The following is a 20,466-nucleotide window of genomic DNA, read 5'->3' as shown; positions in this document are numbered from 1 at the left end:
TTTTGCTTCTGATATAACTGTAAAACAGCTTTGGTTGATCACTACTTTTATTGATTATATCCTCCTCAAACTGTTTTTGGGCTTCCCTCCTTATTCTTGTATAGTCGTTTCTTGCCTGTTTGTAATTATTATACGCCCTTTCACTATTGTGTCTTCTGTATCTATTCCACAACAAATCTCTTCTTTCTTTTGATTTTTTACATTCTGTATTGAACCATTTCTGTATTTTCTTATCTGCTTCTTTGTGCTGTGGGATGTACTTCTGGACTCCTATTTCATAAAATTCACAAAATTTTTTATATACAGCATTTAAATCTTGTCCTCTAAGCTCATTTTCCCAATCAACTTCTAAGAAATACTTCTTTAGGTCTTGATAATTTCCCTTTTTATAGTTTAGGCTCTTTTTGTAACTGTCATTGCTGTTTACTATGTCATATGCTATCCTGAAGTTATAATTTAGTACTGCATGATCGCTTTTGCCGAGTGGAGGGTGATATATTAAACTGTCAATGTCATTTTCTTGCCTAGTAAATATTAGATCTAGCACTGAAGGTACATCAAGTCCTCTTTTTCTGGTGGTTTCCCTCACATGTTGCGTTAAGAAAAACTCTTGTACGAGATCCAGGAGCTTTTGGTCCCAACAGCTTTCTTGGCTATTTATATCTAGAGTATTCCAATTTATATTTGTATTGAAGTCCCCAGTTAGTATAATTCTTTCCGATTTCTCTTCCATTTTATGTAGAAAGGATCTTATACTCTGAATTGTACTCTCTGCCAGGTCCTCATATTCGACTCTTTCCCATGTGTTTGATCTGGGTGGCATGTACAAATTGGCTACAATTACTTTACCTTCAGATGTGTCGATCTCTACTGCAATCAGTTCTACTTGTGATGGTATATCTAGGTTTATATCCTTGACTTTTAGATTTTTCTTAGTTAATATTATAATTCCTCCTCCTTTGTGTGTGTGTGTGTGTGTGAGAGAGAGAGAGAGTGTGTGTGTGTGTGTGTGTGTGTGTGTGTGTGAGAGAGAGAGAGAGAGAGAGAGAGAGAGTGTGTGCGTGTGTGTGTGTGTGTAATTCACCGGGTCGGTCAGGATCACTTGATGGTCGTGATCGTCAGCTTTTACCCTCCCGGAAGGGAGCTGAGAGCTCATATAGTCCGATCTAAGGGCAAGGCTGTGACCTTCACACACGCACACACCCGTCCCCTTGCTCAAGGGGGACAGTGACCACCCACTTCGTCAGTGAAACTTTTCACAACCTGAGCGAGGCGCGAACTCCCGTCTACCAGATGGCAAGCGAGAACGTTACCACTGCGCCAGCGAGCAGTGTGTGTGTGTGTGTGTGTGTGTGTGTGTGTGTGTGTGTGTGTGTGTGTGTGTGTGTGTGTGTGCGTATGTGTGTGTGAGAGAGAGAGAGAGAGAGAGAGAAATCTGTTCCACCTTGACAATACTTACACTCTCTCCTTTAACTTGGCATTGCTCTTCTTCGTGACTAGCATCCTAATTTAATCTGTTGCATTTAAGTCGCAGAAAAAACAATGCTACGGTTCTATCCCTAATTTCTATAGCACTTCTTCGTTACTGGCATAATATTCTCGTGTTAATCTATTGCTATGCCTCATCTAGCGGTGCCTTTTGTGTTCCGGGCACGGCTCAGTGTGCTGGTGTGGGCGTGGGTGTGGCAGTGGGTGTAGGAAATGAATAAATGATGCAGGATAGACACTGATAACATGGCTCAGTCTCCTGGTGTGGGTGTGGGTGTGGCAGTGGGTGTAGGAAATGAATAAATTATGCAGGATAGACACTGATAACATGGCTCAGTCTGCTGGTGTGGGTGTAGGAAATGAAGTGATGCATGATACACATTGATATTACAGAGAAGTAATTAATCCATCCATCCATCATCCAATCCTGTGTTGCCCCATGAGGAGCGTAGGAGGCCGGGGCTAGGCAAGTTGGTCCTGACATTTAAGATGAGAGTGACCAGCCTCACTCATCCCTGAGTGGCATTACATGAGCAATAAACCCCAACCATCCCTTGGATATAAACATGCACCGGTTCAATCCGATTGGAGCACCTTAATTACCCACTAAACCACCAGGCGCCATAATTTGGTTATATGGTTACCACCCAACGTACTACATCGTTTCCTGGTGTACAGGAAACCATTTGGCTTGTCACTCAGTGTAAAGTCACCCACAGGCAGAAGGAAGAGGAAAGAATGAAGGAAAGACAGACAGAAGAGGGAGTGTAAAGTCACCCACAGGCAGAAGGAAGAGGAAAGAATGAAGGAAAGACAGAAGAGGGAGTGTAAAGTTACCCACAGGCAGAAGGAAGAGGAAAGAATGAAGGAAAGAAAGACAGAAGAGGGAGTGTAAAGTGACCCACAGGCAGAAGGAAGAGGAAAGAATGAAGGAAAGAAAGACAGAAGAGGGAGTGTAAAGTGACCCACAGGCAGAAGGAAGAGGAAAGAATGAAGGAAAGAAAGACAGAAGAGGGAGTGTAAAGTGACCCACAGGCAGAAGGAAGAGGAAAGAATGAAGGAAAGAAAGACAGAAGAGGGAGTGTAAAGTCACCCACAGGCAGAAGGAAGAGGAAAGAATGAAGGAAAGAAAGACAGAAGAGGGAGTGTAAAGTCACCCACAGGCAGAAGGAAGAGGAAAGAATGAAGGAAAGAAAGACAGAAGAGGGAGTGTAAAGTCACCCACAGGCAGAAGGAAGAGGAAAGAATGAAGGAAAGAAAGACAGAAGAGGGAGTGTAGAGTCACCCACAGGCAGAAGGAAGAGGAAAGAATGAAGGAAAGAAAGACAGAAGAGGGAGTGTAAAGTCACCCACAGGCAGAAGGAAGAGGAAAGAATGAAGGAAAGAAAGACAGAAGAGGATGGAAGGAAAGAAGGATGGAGGAGAGGACAGGGCAGACATCCGAGAGCAGCACTACATCGAGTGAGTGGATGGTGAGCGCCCCCACCTACCAGATATACTTAAACAAGAAAAAAAACTTCTTTCTTAAATTTTTAAATCATATGAATAAAATAACTTGGAAAAATATAAATAAATAATTGTCTGTTGAAAGTCAGAATGCAATAGTAGTAGTAGTAGTAGTAGTAATTGGTACTTCTACTGCTACTACTACTACTACTACTACTACTATTATTATTATTATTATTATTATGACTCTCTCTCTCTCTCTCTCTCTCTCTCTCTTGAAAGATATGATAACTAACAGGGTGTGGTGAAGAACATGTAAACGTGGGCGGAATGCGGTGGAAGGGAGGGAGGTGGAGGGGTGGAGGAGGAGGGAGGGGGTGGAGGTGAAGGTGGAGGGGCAGGGAAGGGTGGAGAGAGAAAGTCCACCTTGACCTAGAACTCGCAATTCTATCACCACAAAAAATTTCGATTTCGTTATCGTACACTGGCATCGTAATTTAAAAAAAAATCTAACAATATATATTTTAGAGATATTTCAAGCTCTCCATACAATGTAACTAATAAGGAGAGTAAGAGAGATCGAGGAGGAGAGAATGAGAAGGAGAGAACGATCAAATTATGAAAAGTAAAACAATTTTGAAACATGATCGTCTGATGTACGATAACCACCATATATGTACGATAAACCCAACCACCTTCAGTAACAATAATTCAAAGTTTTCCGGGGCATTTCAATAAATTTAAATATATGATACTACTAATCAAAATTCAAATAAATCACTGCAATAATAGTAATCGGTTTATATTCGAAATTAGAGTTCCACTGCACGTTCGTTATGGATGGTGTGTACGATAATTCAGGTCGGTCAACACGGATAATACTTTCAGGCCCTTCAGTCCTTCACTCTCACTCTCAGTCACCCTTGAGCATTCGTGGTGGTGTGATACATGCTGTGGAATTAATTTATTTGTATTTTTATAAGTATACTCAACTCAGCCATGATGTCAAAAGGTGAGATATTGTTTGTTTGTATTTTAATATTCTTTTAATATTGGTATATTATTATTAATTACCATTACTACCTGTACAATTATCATTATTATTATTATTATTATTATTATTAAGGTAAAATGTGGTACTACGGTATATAGTGACAGTAGTAGTGGGAGGAGGAGGAGGAGGAGGTGCAGCAGCAGCAAAATAATAATAATAATAAAAATGAGAAGAAAAGAAGACTCAACAGCAACAATAATAATAATAATAATAACAACAATAATAATAATAAACATGAACAGGAGAGAGAGAGAGAGAGAGAGATCATCTATTTAACTCAATCGATTTAACTATCCATCAATCTATCTATCAATCTATCAGTCTATCTATCTATCAATGTATCTATCAATGAATCTACCAGTCTATTATCTATCTATCTACTTTTCAGCGCTGATAGTGGTAGTGATGGTGGTAGTTGTGGTGATCGGGGAGAAGAGGTATAGAGAGAGAGTTGAGGTAAGTTTATCTATTTTTATCTATCGATTGGCATTGTTATACCTATCTATTGATGAAGCTTTTATATCTATCTTATACACACACACACACACACATAGGCTACACACACACACACACCATCTATCTATGTCAATATTATGTCAATACATCAGTAAATCTATCTATCTATCTATTATTATTATCACATTAAGCCACATCTATCTATCTATCTGTCTATCTATCTATCTATCTATCGGCATTATCTATCACATATTAAGCCATATATTAGTGTATCAATCTATCTGTCTATCTATCTATCTGGCTACCTATCTACCAGTCTATCTATCTATCTATTGGCATTATCTATCACACATTAAGCCATATATTAGTCTATCAATCATATATCTGTCTATCTATCTACCAGTCTATCCATCTATCTATCTATATCCATCTATCTATCTATCTATCTATCTATTTATATATTGGCATTATCTACCACACATTAAGCCATACCTCAGTCTATCAATCAATCAATCTATCTGTCTATCTACCAATCTATCTACCCATCCACCTATCTATCTATCTATCTATCAATCTATTGGCATTATCTATCACACATTAAGCCATACTTCAGTCTATCAATCAATCTATCTATCTGTCTATCTACCCATCCACCTATCTATCTATCTATCTATCAGTGCCCACAAACGGATATTGACGCTGACGGCGACTGCTTCTTCGGCGTGGCGGGGCAGGATTACCCGATTTACGCTGCCGTGCCCAACGAACTCAAATTCAAATGCCCGGAACTGCTGGGTATATACGCAGACCAGGAAGCACAGTGTCAGGTGGGTGTGGTGGTGGTGGTGGTGGTTGTGGTGGTGATGGTGGTTGTGGTTGATTGACTGATTGATTGCTTACACTGGCACGTAACATTGAAGGTCACTGCCACACTCCGAGGCACACCAGACGTCTGTGTGTCAGGCGTGTGTGACCCATACACAGGCAGGTCATGGCGGTGACCTAGTTTTATTTTTAATGCGAGGAAGAAGGAACCAAAGGCCATGAGCCCGCTAATAAAACAGTTCCCTCAAAGCAAAATACAATAGTGTGGCACGGAACAGATGTATATATAAAGATTTCTGTACATTTGCGGGGTACACTGATGAGGGTTTGAGGTCCACATGTAGGCAAATTCGGACCTGCCTGTGCCCCCACCACTGCCTGCACCTCTAGGGCTTATTGGCAACGGGAAGTGTAACTCAGGCGTGCCATCAGGAGGCCTAACCTAACCTTATATGGTTATATGGTTACCACTCAGCGTAGTAACCTAACACTCGAAGTAACACCTGCAGGAGCCAAGTGGTGGGTATGGTGGTGGTGGTGGTGGTGGTGGTGGTGGTGGTGGTGGTGGTATTATTATTATTATTATTATTATTATTATTATTATTATTATTGTTATTATTATTATTATTATTATTATTATTACTCCTACTACTATAACTATTACTGCTTCTACTACTACTACTACTATTATTATTATTACTATTATTATTATAATTCTCATCATTATTATTATTACTCCTACTACTATATTACTACTTCTGCTACTACTACTATTATTATTATTATCATTATTATTATTATCATTATTATTATTATCCTACAGGTATATCACATGTGCGGACCCAACGGCCAGCTAGACTCCTTCCTCTGCCCCAACGGCACTCTCTTCCATCAAGAATATTTTATCTGTGACTTATGGTTCAATGTGGACTGTCAGCGAGCCCCGGAATTTTATAAACTCAATGAATTTATTTACAAGGATTTACAGTTGAAAAAATATATATGAATTATCGACGGAGTGGTGGAATTTGAGTATTATTATTTATTTATGTAGCTATTATTATTATTATTATTATTATTATTATTATTATTTTTATTATTATTATTATTTATATTATTATTATTATTATTTGTAGCAGTAGTAGTAGTCGATGTAGTAGTAGTAGTAGTACCAGTAGTAGTTGCACTATTACTACCACTATTACTACTACTACTATTATTATTAACATTATTATTATTATTATTATTATTATTATTATTATTATGCCAATCCACACACTATAACTGCTTTTAGGGACCAAGGTGGTAAATGTGACGGTACGTAAGCGATTAGGGATTATATATACGCTATTACTTAACCCTCTAGGCACCACGACTCTATCTATCTGTCTACCTACCTATCTATCTATCTATCTTTCTACCTATCTATCCATCTACCTCTCTGCCTATCTATCTATCTACCTTCCTATCTATCTATCTACCTTCCTATCTATCTATCTACCAACCTATCTATCTATCTATCTATCTACCTACCTATCTATCTATCTAAACGGTGGGGATGTTACCAGGTACAGTGACGTAACACATTTTCAGTTTTACTTATCCTTTAATACTCAAATGTTTTATCTATCTATCTATCTATCTATTTATATTAGATAAATATTTAGTAATTTTATATAAGAAGTGACTATTATTATTATTATTATTATTATTATTACTCCTATTATTATTGTTATTATTATTATTATTATTATTATTATTACTCCTATTATTATTATTATTATTATTAATATCATTATTATTACTCCTATTATTATTATTATTATTATTATTATTATTATTATTATTATTACAGACCACAAATACATGTATCTATCCATCTATCTATCTATCTATCTTCCCACTCAAATACCCCATTATATTTTTTTATCTATTTTACGAGATAGATATTTTTGACATTTTAAGAACTTAGATGTAGAGAAATAAAATTGATATCATTAACAGCTTACTAATTTCCCAGTGTGGTGTGGTGTGGTGTGGTGGTGGTGTGGTGTGGTGTGGTGTCGTGGTGGTGTGGTGTGGTGTGGTGTGGTGGTGGTGTGGTGTGGTGTGGTGGTGGAGTGGAGTGGTGTGGTGTGGTGTGGTGTGGTGGTGGAGTGGTGTGGTGTGGTGTGGTGGTGGAGTGGTGTGGTGTGGTGGTGGAGTGGTGTGGTGTGGTGGTGGAGTGGTGTGGTGTGGTGGTGGAGTGGTGTGGTGTGGTGGTGGAGTGGTGTGGTGGTGGAGTGGTGTGGTGTGGTGTGGTGTGGTGGTGGTGTGGTGGTGGAGTGGTGTGGTGTGGTGTGGTGGTGGAGTGGTGTGGTGTGGTGGTGGAGTGGTGTGGTGTGGTGGTGGTGTGGTGTGGTGTGGTGGTGGTGTGGTGGTGGAGTGGTGTGGTGTGGTGTGGTGTGGTGGTGGAGTGGTGTGGTGTGGTGTGGTGGTGGAGTGGTGTGGTGTGGTGTGTGGTGGGGGAGAGGGTTGTGGTACAGAGGGTGGGTGGCATACGGTAAGGTGTAATAAACAAAATAAATCACTTAGGAAAAGGTGTTAGGGAGCTTTATGCAGAGTATGGTGATACTGGAAGGATTTATGTAACACAGAAGAGGACAGTAAGGTGTAATAAACAAAATAAATCACTTAGGAAAAGGTGTTAGGGAGCTTTATGCAGAGTATGGTGATATTGGAAGGATTTATGTAACACAAAGGTGTTAGGGAGCTTTATGCAGAGTATGGTGATACTGGAAGGATTTATGTAACACAGAAGAGGACAGTAAGGTGTAATAAACAAAATAAATCACTTAGGAAAAGGTGTTAGGGAGCCTTATGCAGAGTATGGTGATATTGGAAGGATTTATGTAACACAGAAGAGGACAGTAAGGTGTAATAAACAAAATAAATCACTTAGGAAAAGGTGTTAGGGAGCTTTATGCAGAGTATGGTGATATTGGAAGGATTTATGTAACACAGAAGAGGACAGTAAGGTGTAATAAACAAAATAAATCACTTAGGAAAAGGTGTTAGGGAGCTTTATGCAGAGTATGGTGATACTGGAAGGATTTATGTAACACAGAAGAGGACAGTAAGGTGTAATAAACAAAATAAATCACTTAGGAAAAGGTGTTAGGGAGCTTTATGCAGAGTATGGTGATACTGGAAGGATTTATGTAACACAGAAGAGGACAGTAAGGTGTAATAAACAAAATAAATCACTTAGGAAAAGGTGTTAGGGAGCTTTATGCAGAGTATGGTGATACTGGAAGGATTTATGTAACACAGAAGAGGACAGTAAGGTGTAATAAACAAAATAAATCACTTAGGAAAAGGTGTTAGGGAGCTTTATGCAGAGTATGGTGATATTGGAAGGATTTATGTAACACAGAAGAGGACAGTAAGGTGTAATAAACAAAATAAATCACTTAGGAAAAGGTGTTAGGGAGCTTTATGCAGAGTATGGTGATATTGGAAGGATTTATGTAACACAGAAGAGGACAGTAAGGTGTAATAAACAAAATAAATCACTTAGGAAAAGGTGTTAGGGAGCTTTATGCAGAGTATGGTGATATTGGAAGGATTTATGTAACACAGAAGAGGACAGTAAGGTGTAATAAACAAAATAAATCACTTAGGAAAAGGTGTTAGGGAGCTTTATGCAGAGTATGGTGATATTGGAAGGATTATGTAACACAGAAGAGGACAGTAAGGTGTAATAAACTAAATAAATCACTTAGGAAAAGGTGTTTGGGAACGTTACACAGAGTATGGCGATACTGAAAGGATTTAAGACAGAAGAGGACAGTAAGGAGTAATACACAAAATAAATCGCTTGGGAAAAGGTGTCAGGGAGCACAAGAGGGATGCATGGGTGTGTGTGGGGGCGGATCCATTTTGGGAGGGGGGAAGGAACACGAAAAAAAATCATGTTTTCCAAATTAACCGAACCCTCATTATTTTAAATTATTTACCAGAGTTAGCGCTTAAAAGGAGAGAAAATGGGACAGTTTGAGAGAAAATGGAGGAAATTAATGGGTAACTCTTATTTAAATTAGAAAATGGCTATAAACAGATAACTCATTTGTTTATGTTAAAGTTTGACTCTATTCTGCTTTTCGTATTTCCTGTGTATACTAAATCTCTCTCTCCAACGAGCAGCCATCTCTTTCTCTCTCTCCCCTCCCTTGTCTCTTCCTATCCCTCCCTCCCTCCCCTCCCCTCCCCTGCCCTGCCTCCTTCCCTCCCTCCCACCCTCCACTCCCCTCCCTAATCTCTTCCTCTCCCTGGATTTGTCGCCCGTCAATCCACCCTGGCACCATAAATCCCTAGTTCCTTTCTATCAGCGGATTACTTTACTTTCAGGCAGGGGCCTCGTTTGGGTGGGGGACAGGGGCACGTGACCCCCCCACTTTTTGGAGCCTGGGGGACAGAGTAACATATTCCTTCCCCACTTTTCCAGGTGAAAATTTTTAGGATGAATAACTATACGCCGTTTTTCTTTTGTTTTCTTTTCTTCCTTAATGGCAAACCCCTTCCAGTACAGCAGTGCAGGTCAGGTGATGTGCCAGTCATTCCCTGGTGAGCGGGGCAGGTGGAGTGGCCGCTGAGTCAAGGCTTAAGGGAGGTTAATGCCCAGCAGGTGTATTTACTTAGGTCAGCCTTGTATGCACCCTGACGCCTGAGCCAATGAGAATCAAACTAAAAGAATAAGTACTGGAAAGCAGAATACCCAGGGTGTCAGGCCGAGCTGGAAAAACATCAGCCTTCAGCACGGTACGTACACTGTGGGGCTCCACGTACCCCGTCTGGCCACACCCAAGGCGATTCAAGAAGAGCCATTCACGCAGGATGCTGGACAACTGTTGTGAACCACTGGATGCCCCACAGAATGCCACAGCACAGGTCGGCACCACCACAGCATCCAGGATTAATGGGCTATCCAGATGCCTGTCAACAGGCGATTGTGTTTTGGGCCTTCCCACAGCGTTACCGTTACTGGAGCTGCTCGAGTGTTTGAACAGATCACTCCAAAGCTCCATTGCCAACGTGGATGGAATGCTGCAGTGTGAGACTTGTACAGGAGGAACTGGCAAACTTGTGGGAAGACGACAAGTTCTCGAATATCTTCAGACAAGCGGAAGACTTGAGTGACGACCTTCAGCTGGAACCTACGCAGCCGCCACGCCAACGAGAGGTTCCCAGAAGGTACGGCCGTGGCGATGGGCAGGGACGCCATCATGAGAAAGCGCAGGATCACTACAGCGTGCAATTCTTCACAGCAATTGATTGTGCATCAGCCGATTTGCAAGAATACTTCGCTTCTTCTGACCTAGTAGAATACAAGAACGTGAGTAACATGTTGATTACTGGCGATGTGAACACAGATGCTGTTCGAAAGTATCCTGAGTTTGATGAATTTTCTCTGTGTCTGGAACGTCAGCCATACAGACAACATTTCAAAGGCTGGACACTGGAGCAACACAGGAAACACTGCTGTCAGACCTGTGTTCCCTGCAGCTGAACGTCTTGTGAAATTACTACTATTATATCCGGCCAGGCGCTTTATTCGTGGAGGGACAGGTTGACGAATGAAGAAGTGAAGGAACGTTGTGGGGTGGATGTGGATGTGGAGTGACATGGAGGGACAGGTTGACGAATGAAGAAGTGAAGGAACGTTGTGGGGTGGATGTGGATGTGGAGTGACATGGAGGGACAGGTTGACGAATGAAGAAGTGAAGGAACGTTGTGGGGTGGATGTGGATGTGGAGTGACATGGAGGGACAGGTTGACGAATGAAGAAGTGAAGGAACGTTGTGGGGTGGATGTGGATGTGGAGTGACGTGGAGGGACAGGTTGACGAATGAATGAAGGAACGTTGTGGGGTGGATGTGGATGTGGAGTGACATGGAGGGACAGGTTGACGAATGAAGAAGTGAAGGAACGTTGTGGGGTGGATGTGGATGTGGAGTGACGTGGAGGGACAGGTTGACGAATGAAGAAGTGAAGGAACGTTGTGGGGTGGATGTGGATGTGGAGTGACATGGAGGGACAGGTTGACGAATGAAGAAGTGAAGGAACGTTGTGGGGTGGATGTGGATGTGGTTGAGAAGATTAGGAGAAATACACTGAGGTGGTTTGGACATGTGGAGAGAATGGAGAATGAAAGACTGACTAAGAGGGTGTATGTAGGTGAGGTGGAGGGAGGGAGAGGGAGGGGTAGACCGAGGATGAGGTGGAGGGAGGGAGTAGAGAGGCATATGAGGGAGGGGGGGGTGAGTTGGGGGGAGGGTAGTCAAATGGTGGGTGACGGAGCAACTTGGAGGCGTTTTGTCTGCGGCCACCCTTTGCGGGATTAGGGCGTCGGGCTATAGATAGATAGATTGAACTCCGGGCAGCTCATGTGAGGCGAAACGTTCCTTCAGTGCTCTACGTCGGCTCAAGACCTGCCTAAGGCCTACCATGAGTCAACAACGCCTCACCACGTTGCTGTGTCACGTTCATAGACACATCCTCAGGGAATTGTCATGTGAGGAAACAGCAAAAGGGTTCATGTGAGGAGTTGTGTTAATAACTCGAATTATTAAACAATGTCTCTATCTATCTATCTATTGCCAGACGCCTCAATCCCGTTCGGGGTGGCCACAAACAAATCGCCTCCACGTCACCCTGTCCCCCGCCATTTCACTGCCCTGCTCCCAACTCACACCCCCCTCTCTCATATACCTCTCCACCCCATCCCTCCATCTCATCCTTGGCCTCCCCCTCCCTCTTCCCCCCTCCACCTCACTCACATACACTCTCCTCGTTAGTCTCACACCCTCCATCCTCTCCACATGGCCAAACCACCTCAGTGTGTTCCTCATAACGCTTCCTATCACATCCACATCCACACCACAACACTCCTTCACATACACTCTCCTCGTCAGTCTTTCACCCTCCATCCTCTCCACATGGCCAAACCACCTCAGTGTATTAAACAGTGTACAAATGCTAAATAATGTACTACCACTATCATGAGTGAGTACATGTTCGTTCTGTGGTTTTCCTCTGCATAGTACTGTACTGTAATGTGGTGGTTACAGGACTAGGCTACATGTGCGTCGTCTTTAGCTTTACATGTACACCCTAGAAACCTGTACTGCTGTGTGTGTGTGTGTGTGTGTGTGTGTGTGTGTGTGTGTGTGTGTGTGTGTGTGTGTGTGTGTGTGTGTGTGTGTGTGTGTGTGTGTGTGTGTGTGTGTGTGTGTGTGTGTGTACCCAATATTGCTGTAATTTTGCCACACACTATCTATTGCCAGACACCTTAATCCTGTAGGGGTGGCCACAAACAAATCGCCTCCACGTCGCCATTTCACTGCCCCACTCCCAGCTCACCCCCCCCCTTTCCATGTACCTCTCCACTCCATCTATCTCATCCTCGGCCTTCCCCTCCCTCTCTCCCCCTCCACCTCACTCACACTCTCCTCGTTAGTCTCTCTTACACTCTCTCGAGGATAAAGGGCAACGAAATTCCTGATTCTCGACCCTCTCCCATCAGTACCATCCACTCACTCAATTAAGCACGCCATCATCAGCGCGTCTCCTCTCTATGGGGTTCTACGAAGACACTACCGGACGTGTTTCTCCCTCATCCTTGGGCTTCCTCTCCTGACCTGTTTTCGTCGTTGGTGCAGAACAACAGATGAGACAATTGACCACCTCTTGACTGCCCTAACACCTTCCACTTTGCTACTTATTTTACATTGGTGGACATATAGTGGTCTACACCTCTTATTATTTTATCTATCTATCTATCTATTGCCAAACGCCTTAATCCCTTATACGGGGTGGCCACAAACAAATCGCCACCACGTCACCCTGTCCCCCGCCATTTCACTGCCCTGCTCCCAACTCACACACCCCTCTCTCATATACCTTTCCACCCCATCCCTCCATCTCATCCTCGGCCTTCCCCTCCCTCTTCCCCCCTCCACCTCACTCACATACACTCTCCTCGTTAGTCTCACACCCTCCATCCTCTCCACATGGCCAAACCACCTCAGTGTGTTCCTCCTAACGCTTCCTACCACATCCACATCCACACCACAACACTCCTTCACACATATATATTTACATTTTCAAACTGCCCGCGGTATAAGCTGTCTGTTTGAAGATGGAATATTTTTCGAAGCTACAGAGGTCAATAGAAGCCTTACAAAATTACTGTTATTTAATTGAAGTTGAATATAAAGTTACATAAAAGGATGAATGACGGAAGTGTTATTAGGCACGGTGTACACTCGCGTCCGCATGTTGCACTATGTCCACAACAACAACAACAACAACAACAATAATAATAATAATAATAATAATAATAATAATAATAACAATAATAATAATAATAATAATGAAATTCACTTTAGCTCACCGATTCCTTGTCACAGTACTAGTAGTAATAGTAGTAGCTGTGGTAGTAGTAGCAGTAGTAGTAGTAGTAGTGGTAGTGGCTGTGGTAGTAGTAGTAGTAGTTAAGTCCATGACACTCTCAAGATAACGCCAACTCTGCAACAGATAGATACATTGATAGATATTGAGAGAGAGAGAGAGAGAGAGAGAGAGAGACGAAAATTCCTCTCCATTCTTTCTTTTAAATTTCTTACACTAGTCCATGAGATTCTTTGACTAGTAACCAAGGAGACGCGGAAGACAAGAATAGATGTAAATTAATCTACTCCAGAATTATTTGGAAAGGAATTTGAAAGAAAGGGAGGGAGGGAGGGAGGGAGGAGGGAGGAAAGGGAGGGAGGGAAGGAGGGAGGGAGGGAGGAGAGAGAATATTGAGCCCACCATTGCAGTAGTACAGGATGCCAAACGCCTCCATACTCCCTCCCTCCCTCCCTCCCTCCTTCACTCCCTCCCTCTCTCCCTCCTTCACTCCCTCCCACCATCCTTCCTCCCTCCCTCCCTCCCTCCTTCACTCTTTCCATCCTTCACTCCCTCCTTCCCTCCCTCCCTCCCTCCTTCACTCCCTTCTTCCCTCCCTCAATCCTTCCCTCCCTCCCTCTTTTACTCCTTCCTTTCTTCACTCCCTCCCTCCCTCCTTCACTTCCTCACTCCTTCCTTCACTCCCTCCCACCCTCCTTCCCTCCCTCTTTCACTTCCTCCTTCCCTCCCTCCCTCCTTCCCTCCCTCCCTCCTTCCCTCCCTCCCTCCTTCCCTCCCTCCCACCCACCCTCCCTCCCTCCCTCCCTCCCTCCCTCCTTCCCTCCCTCCCTCCCTCCTTCCCTCCCTCCCTCCCTCCTTCACTCCCTCCTTTCCTCCCTCCCTCCCTCCTTCACTCCCTCCCTCCCTCCTTCCCTCCCTCCTTCATTCTAAGGAAGGAGTATTGATTCATTAAAGAGAGAGAGAGAGAGAGAGAGAGAGAGAGGTAAAAGAGAAAGGGAGGGGGGAAGGAGAGAGAGAGAGAGAGAGAGAGAGAGAGAGAGAGAGAAAGGGAGGGAGGGGGGAGGGAAAGAGAGAGAGAGAGAGAGAGAGAGAGAGAGAGAGAGAGGAGAAAGGGAGGGAGGGGGGAGGGAAAGAGAGAGAGAGAGAGAGAGAGAGAGAGGGAGAGAGAGAAAGGGATGAATGAAATGAGGGGGGAGGGGGAGGGGGAGGAGGGAGGAGAGAGAGCTAAGAGAGGGGTGTGGGGTGGGGGGGGTAGGAGCCATGGGACGGTTGGACATTGTGCTCATCTTTAGGCCTTTGGGACTGTGGCGGGTGTTTTGTATCAATTATCTTACTGTACAAGGCAATTACTCTCCCTTAACGTTATCCAAGAAGCTACTCATTTCATCTACACACCTGAGTCCAGTAAACATCACCTGCCCGCACCAGGATTCGAACTCTGACGCTAACAGGTCGCCAGCTTCGCAGTCAAAGGCGCTAACCACCCAGCCACCACGGAAAAGGGTAGGAACCATGTCATTCTCAGTCTACCCCTTCTCAGAATCCCTATATAAACCAGTTAACCCCAAATTAACCCCACCATCAGCTCAAATAAATCATAAATGAATGAACAGATTGATAATAAACCGTTTGGAGTGAGGTTGGTGTGTATGGGGTTTAAAATTTTGACTGGGGGGTTCGTGGCTGGCGTTGGCAACCTCTGGCATCCACGTAAGGGTGTTGGGCCAAAAATAGCGTTGCCAATTTAGCGTTTTTTCCTCGCTAGGTCGAAAGATGTTACCTTAGCGGAATTTTTAACCCATAACGGCAAGAAATTCAAAGTTATATTAGCGGTTTTTATTAAGTTTAGCGATATTTTCAATCCTCTAGCCCCTTTTCTAGCGATTTTCTGGAGGTTTTTGTAGTTAGCGATGATCTAGCGGGTTTTGATGGCTAGGTTAGCGGTATTTCCGGCACTGGTGCTGGCACAGTGGCACTGGGGAGAGCTCAGTCGCCCCTCAGACATCGCAGGGGAAGGGTCACACCTCCGCTCGCTGACAGACGCGGGAAGGTGCCTAAATCCCTTATACTAACCCCTCATACTCCCACTTCGTCTCTGATAAACACAGACTGTAATCCCTCACCAGATGTCCTATTAAAATTTTCCCTCCACCACCAGCAGGCATTTCAAAATCAAAAATATTTCCCAACGGATCAAAATGAAGTTACGGGATTATTTATAAGATTTTTGGTAAGGCGATGGAAGAATTTTGACTTTTTGGGATAAACTCAAAAATCCATGGAACTATTTTGGCGACAGTGTCTGAGAGAGAGTCAAAAAGAACAGAAAAACCGTTGAAGCAGAGTGTGGTTGAAAACAAAGATGGCGGACTGATTCAAACATTCAAAAAAACCACAGCAGCGTAACGGAAATAACGGATATTCCAGGGAGACCCTTTTGAAGGAGGGAGAGAGACTTGGAGAGACAGGAAGCCATCTTGGAGGCAAACTGGGGAGACTGTGAGACCTTGGAGAGACGAGAGAATGGAAATAGGAAATAGATAAGCCTTCAGCTCCCTCCCTCCCCTCCCTCCACCTCTCCTCCGCATTCCCTCCTTCCCTCCCTCCCTCCCTCCGCCTCCCTCCTTCCCTCCAAGAGCCTCTCCACATTTTCTCTCCATACCAACCCCTCCAACGGTCAAAATGGGCAAGAAAAACTCAAAACTTAAACAAGAGACCATTCAAAAGCTGTGTGAGGAGACCTATTGTAAGTACTGCATTAGTATTATTATTATTATTATTATTATTATTATTATTATTATTATTATTTATTTATTTTATTTTGGAGGTGGTGGAGGAGGGAGGAGGGAGGGAAATCAGGATTGAATTATTATTATTATTATTATTTTTATTATTATCATTTTTATTATTATTATTATTATTATTATTATTATTATTATTTTATTATTATTATTATTATTATTATTATTATTATTATCATTTTTATTATTATTATTATTATTATTATTATTACTGTTGTTGTTGGTGTTGTTTATTTTTGGGGTGGTGGAGGGAGGGAGGGATGGAAGGAGGGAAGGGAGGGAGTGAAAGGGAGGATGAAGAGAGGGAAGGAAGGAGGGAGGGAGGGAGTGAAAGGTGGGAAAGAAGAAAGGAAGGAAGAATGGAGAAGGAAAGAAGGAAGAAGGGAGGGAGGGAGGGAGGGAAGGAAGGAAGGAGGGAGGGAGGAAGGGAGGGAAGAAAGGAAGGAGGGAGGAAGGGAGAGAAGGAAGGAAGGAGGGAGGAAGGGAGGGAAGGAAGGAAAGAAGGAAAGGATAATAATAATAACACTGATAAAAATGATAGTGATAATAATAATAATAATAATAATAATAATAATAATAATTTTTATAATCATCATCATCATCTGGGCCTCCTTTCCCACCCTAGGGCAGGGTGAGGAGTAGCAATGTCCAGACAGCCCAAGTTTGCCCAATCCAATGGGCCACACTTCCATTCATTCATCATTCAAGCCCCCGGAATCCTGGCTCTATCTGATACACCAAAAACATTCACCACGTTCTGTAGCTTCACATAAACGTATCCGATAGAGTCAATGGGCCACACTTCCATTCACTCATCATTCAAGCCCCTGGAATCCTGGCTCTATCTGATACACCAAAAACATTCACCACGTTCTGTACCTTCACATAAACGTATCCGATAGAGTCAATGGGCCACGCTTCCATTCACTCATCATTCCAGCCCCCGGAATCCTGGCTCTATCTGATACACCAGAAACATTCACCACGTTCTGTAGCTTCACATAAACGTATCCGATAGAGTCAATGGGCCACGCTTCCATTCACTCATCATTCAAGCCCCCGGAATCCTGGCTCTATCTGATACACCAAAAACATTCACCACGTTCTGTAGCTTCACATAAACGTATCCGATAGAGTCAATGGGCCACGCTTCCATTCACTCATCATTCAAGCCCCCGGAATCCTGGCTCTATCTGATACACCAAAAACATTCACCACGTTCTGTAGCTTCACATAAACGTATCAAATAGAGTCAGTCCAGACGCTGCCACGTTAAAAAGGGGTGCCAAATCCCTGATCATGCACTTCTCCTCACAACATTCATCCAGCCAGCTCGATCCCTAGCCTCACCGACTTCCATACCTCTCTTCCTCACACACTCATCCGCCATATCTCTCCACCTTCTCCTTGGCCTACCTCGCCTCCTCCCTCCTTCAGATTCATCCAGCCAGCTCGATCTCCTGTCAGTTCCCTAGCCTCACCGACTTCCATACCTCTCTTCCTCACACACTCATACACCATTTCCCTCCATCTTCTCCTTGGCCTACCTCGCCTCCTCCCTCCTTCAAATTCGCTCAGATATACCTTTTTCACCACTCTATTGTTATCCATTCTCTCCACATGACCATACCATCTCAGTACACTCTCTTCCATTCTGGTGTCCTCAGACTTCCTCACTCCACATCTTTCACAAATCACATTATTTCGTATCCTATCCACCCTCTGTACTCCACATACATTCCTCAGCAGTCCCATCTCCACTTCCTCACTCCACATCTTTCACGAATCACATTATTTCGTATCCTATCCACCCTCTGTACTCCACATACATTCCTCAGCAGTCACATCTCCACTGCTCTCACTCTTGACTTTTCATTTTCATGCCACACCATAGTCTCACATCCATATGTTAAAGTTGGCACTAACACTCCTTCATGTAAGCCTCGTGCAGCTGCAACACTCAAGCCTCTGTTTCTTATCAAGGCCTTCATTGCACCAGCTACTTTCCTTCCTTGTGTCACTCTACTCTCCACTTCCTTTGCACATTTTCCTCTCTTTTCTATCACTGTACCCAGGTATTTGAACACTCTCACCAATTCCAGTCTCTCTCCATTCACTGTAACATCACACTGGGAGTCACCTTCTCTCTCAATAACCATCACTTTACTCTTTTCTACATTTACTCTCAAGGCACGACGCTCACAGACATCAGCAAAACTCTGCACTAGCCTACCAAGTTCTTGTCCGGTACTTGCAAGCAGTACTGCATCATCAGCATACAACAAATTTGAGATATTCCATCCATCACCATTCATTACCAATGCCATCCCTCTCTCCATTACTCGTGTTTTTACTTCTCTCATCACCCCATCCATATATATATTGAACAACCATGGGGACATCACACAACCTTGTCGCACGCCCACACCGATCGTGAACCATTCACTTAGATGCCCATTAACCCTTACACATGCTTCACTACCATCATAAAAACTCTTGACGGCACCTAGCAGCTTACCATCTACACCATACATGCCCATTAACCCTTACACATGCTTCACTACCATCATAAAAACTCTTGATGGCACCCAGCAGCTTACCATCTACACCATACCTGCACAAAACTTTCCACAATCCTTCTCTGTCTACTTTGTCATATGCTTTTTCCAGATCCATGAATGCCATAAACACCTTATGGTCCTTCTCACAAGCCTTCTCTGCTATCTGTCTCACTACAAATATTTGATCCACACATCCTCTGCCACTCCTAAAGCCACCCTGTTCATCACTCACTAGGACTTCTGATATCTCTCTTACTTTCTCTATAATAATTCTTCCATATACCTTCCCTACCACACTCAATAAACTTATGCCACGATAATTCTTGCACTCACTAGGACTTCTGATATCTCTCTTACTTTCTCTATAATAATTCTTCCATATACCTTCCCTACCACACTCAATAAACTTATGCCACAATAATTCTTGCACTCACTTCGCTCACCTTTACTTTTGCACAGGGGTACAATCACAGCCTTTTTCCACTCTGCAGGCACAGTTTCCCTCATCCATGCCTTCTTACATAATAATAATAATCATCATTTATCATCATCATAAAATTCTCTCTCTCTCTCTCTCTCTCTCTCTCTCTCTCTCTCTCTCTCTCTCTCTCTCTCTCTCTCTCTCTCTCTCTCTCTCTCTCTATCGATGCAACAGCTGGTATGTTGAATCAACTCAAAATGTCAAGCTGAGAGAGAGAGAGAGAGAGAGAGAGAGAGAGAAAGATGCTCAGGTAAAAAATAAAACAGTAGTAGTGGTAGTAGTAGTAGTGGAAGTAGCAGTAATGGTAGCAGTTGTAGTAGTAGTAGTACTAGTAGTAGTAGTAGTAGTATCAAGTTTTGGAGTATACTCTCTCTCTCTCTCTCTCTCTCTCTCTCTCTCTCTCCCAAACTCAAAGCCAAAAATAAATCACTTAGGAAAAGGTGTTAGGGAGCTTTATGCAGAGTATGGTGATATTGGAAGGATTTATGTAACACAGAAGAGGACAGTAAGGTGTAATAAACAAAATAATTCACTTAGGAAAAGGTGTTAAGGAGCTTTATGCAGAGTATGGTGATATTGGAAGGATTTATGTAACACAGAAGAGGACAGTAAGGTGTAATAAACAAAATAATTCACTTAGGAAAAGGTGTTAGGGAGCTTTATGCAGAGTATGGTGATATTGGAAGGATTTATGTAACACAGAAGAGGACAGTAAGGTGTAATAAACAAAATAAATCACTTAGGAAAAGGTGTTAGGGAGCTTTATGCAGAGTATGGTGATATTGGAAGGATTTATGTAACACAGAAGAGGACAGTAAGGTGTAATAAACAAAATAAATCACTTAGGAAAAGGTGTTAGGGAGCTTTATGCAGAGTATGGTGATATTGGAAGGATTTATGTAA

General features: G+C 43.0%; 2 protein-coding genes across 2 annotated transcripts in view; both read left to right on the top strand.

The window, feature by feature from the left end:
- Nucleotides 1-1,617: 1,617 nt before the first annotated feature.
- LOC145410678 (U-scoloptoxin(01)-Er1a-like) lies at nt 1,618-6,275 on the top strand. Its single transcript, XM_080280794.1, has 3 exons — nt 1,618-1,668; nt 5,122-5,271; nt 6,093-6,275. Exons 1-3 carry the CDS (start codon nt 1,618-1,620, stop codon nt 6,273-6,275), a joined length of 384 nt encoding a protein of 127 aa, XP_080136920.1.
- Nucleotides 6,276-16,402: 10,127 nt separating this feature from the next.
- Nucleotides 16,403-20,466, top strand: part of LOC145410367 (frequenin-1) — a 31,130-nt gene continuing 27,066 nt past the window's right edge. The window contains exon 1 of the mRNA XM_080280522.1: nt 16,403-16,466. Coding sequence (XP_080136648.1) covers nt 16,403-16,466 — 64 coding nt within the window. The remainder of the gene's footprint in view (nt 16,467-20,466) is intronic.

Source organism: Coenobita brevimanus, chromosome 10, assembly GCF_032717465.1.
Source record: "Coenobita brevimanus isolate Jiangsu-jjx chromosome 10, ASM3271746v2, whole genome shotgun sequence".
Lineage (NCBI taxonomy): Eukaryota > Metazoa > Arthropoda > Malacostraca > Decapoda > Coenobitidae > Coenobita > Coenobita brevimanus.
This window is presented reverse-complemented; position numbering and strand designations above follow the sequence as displayed.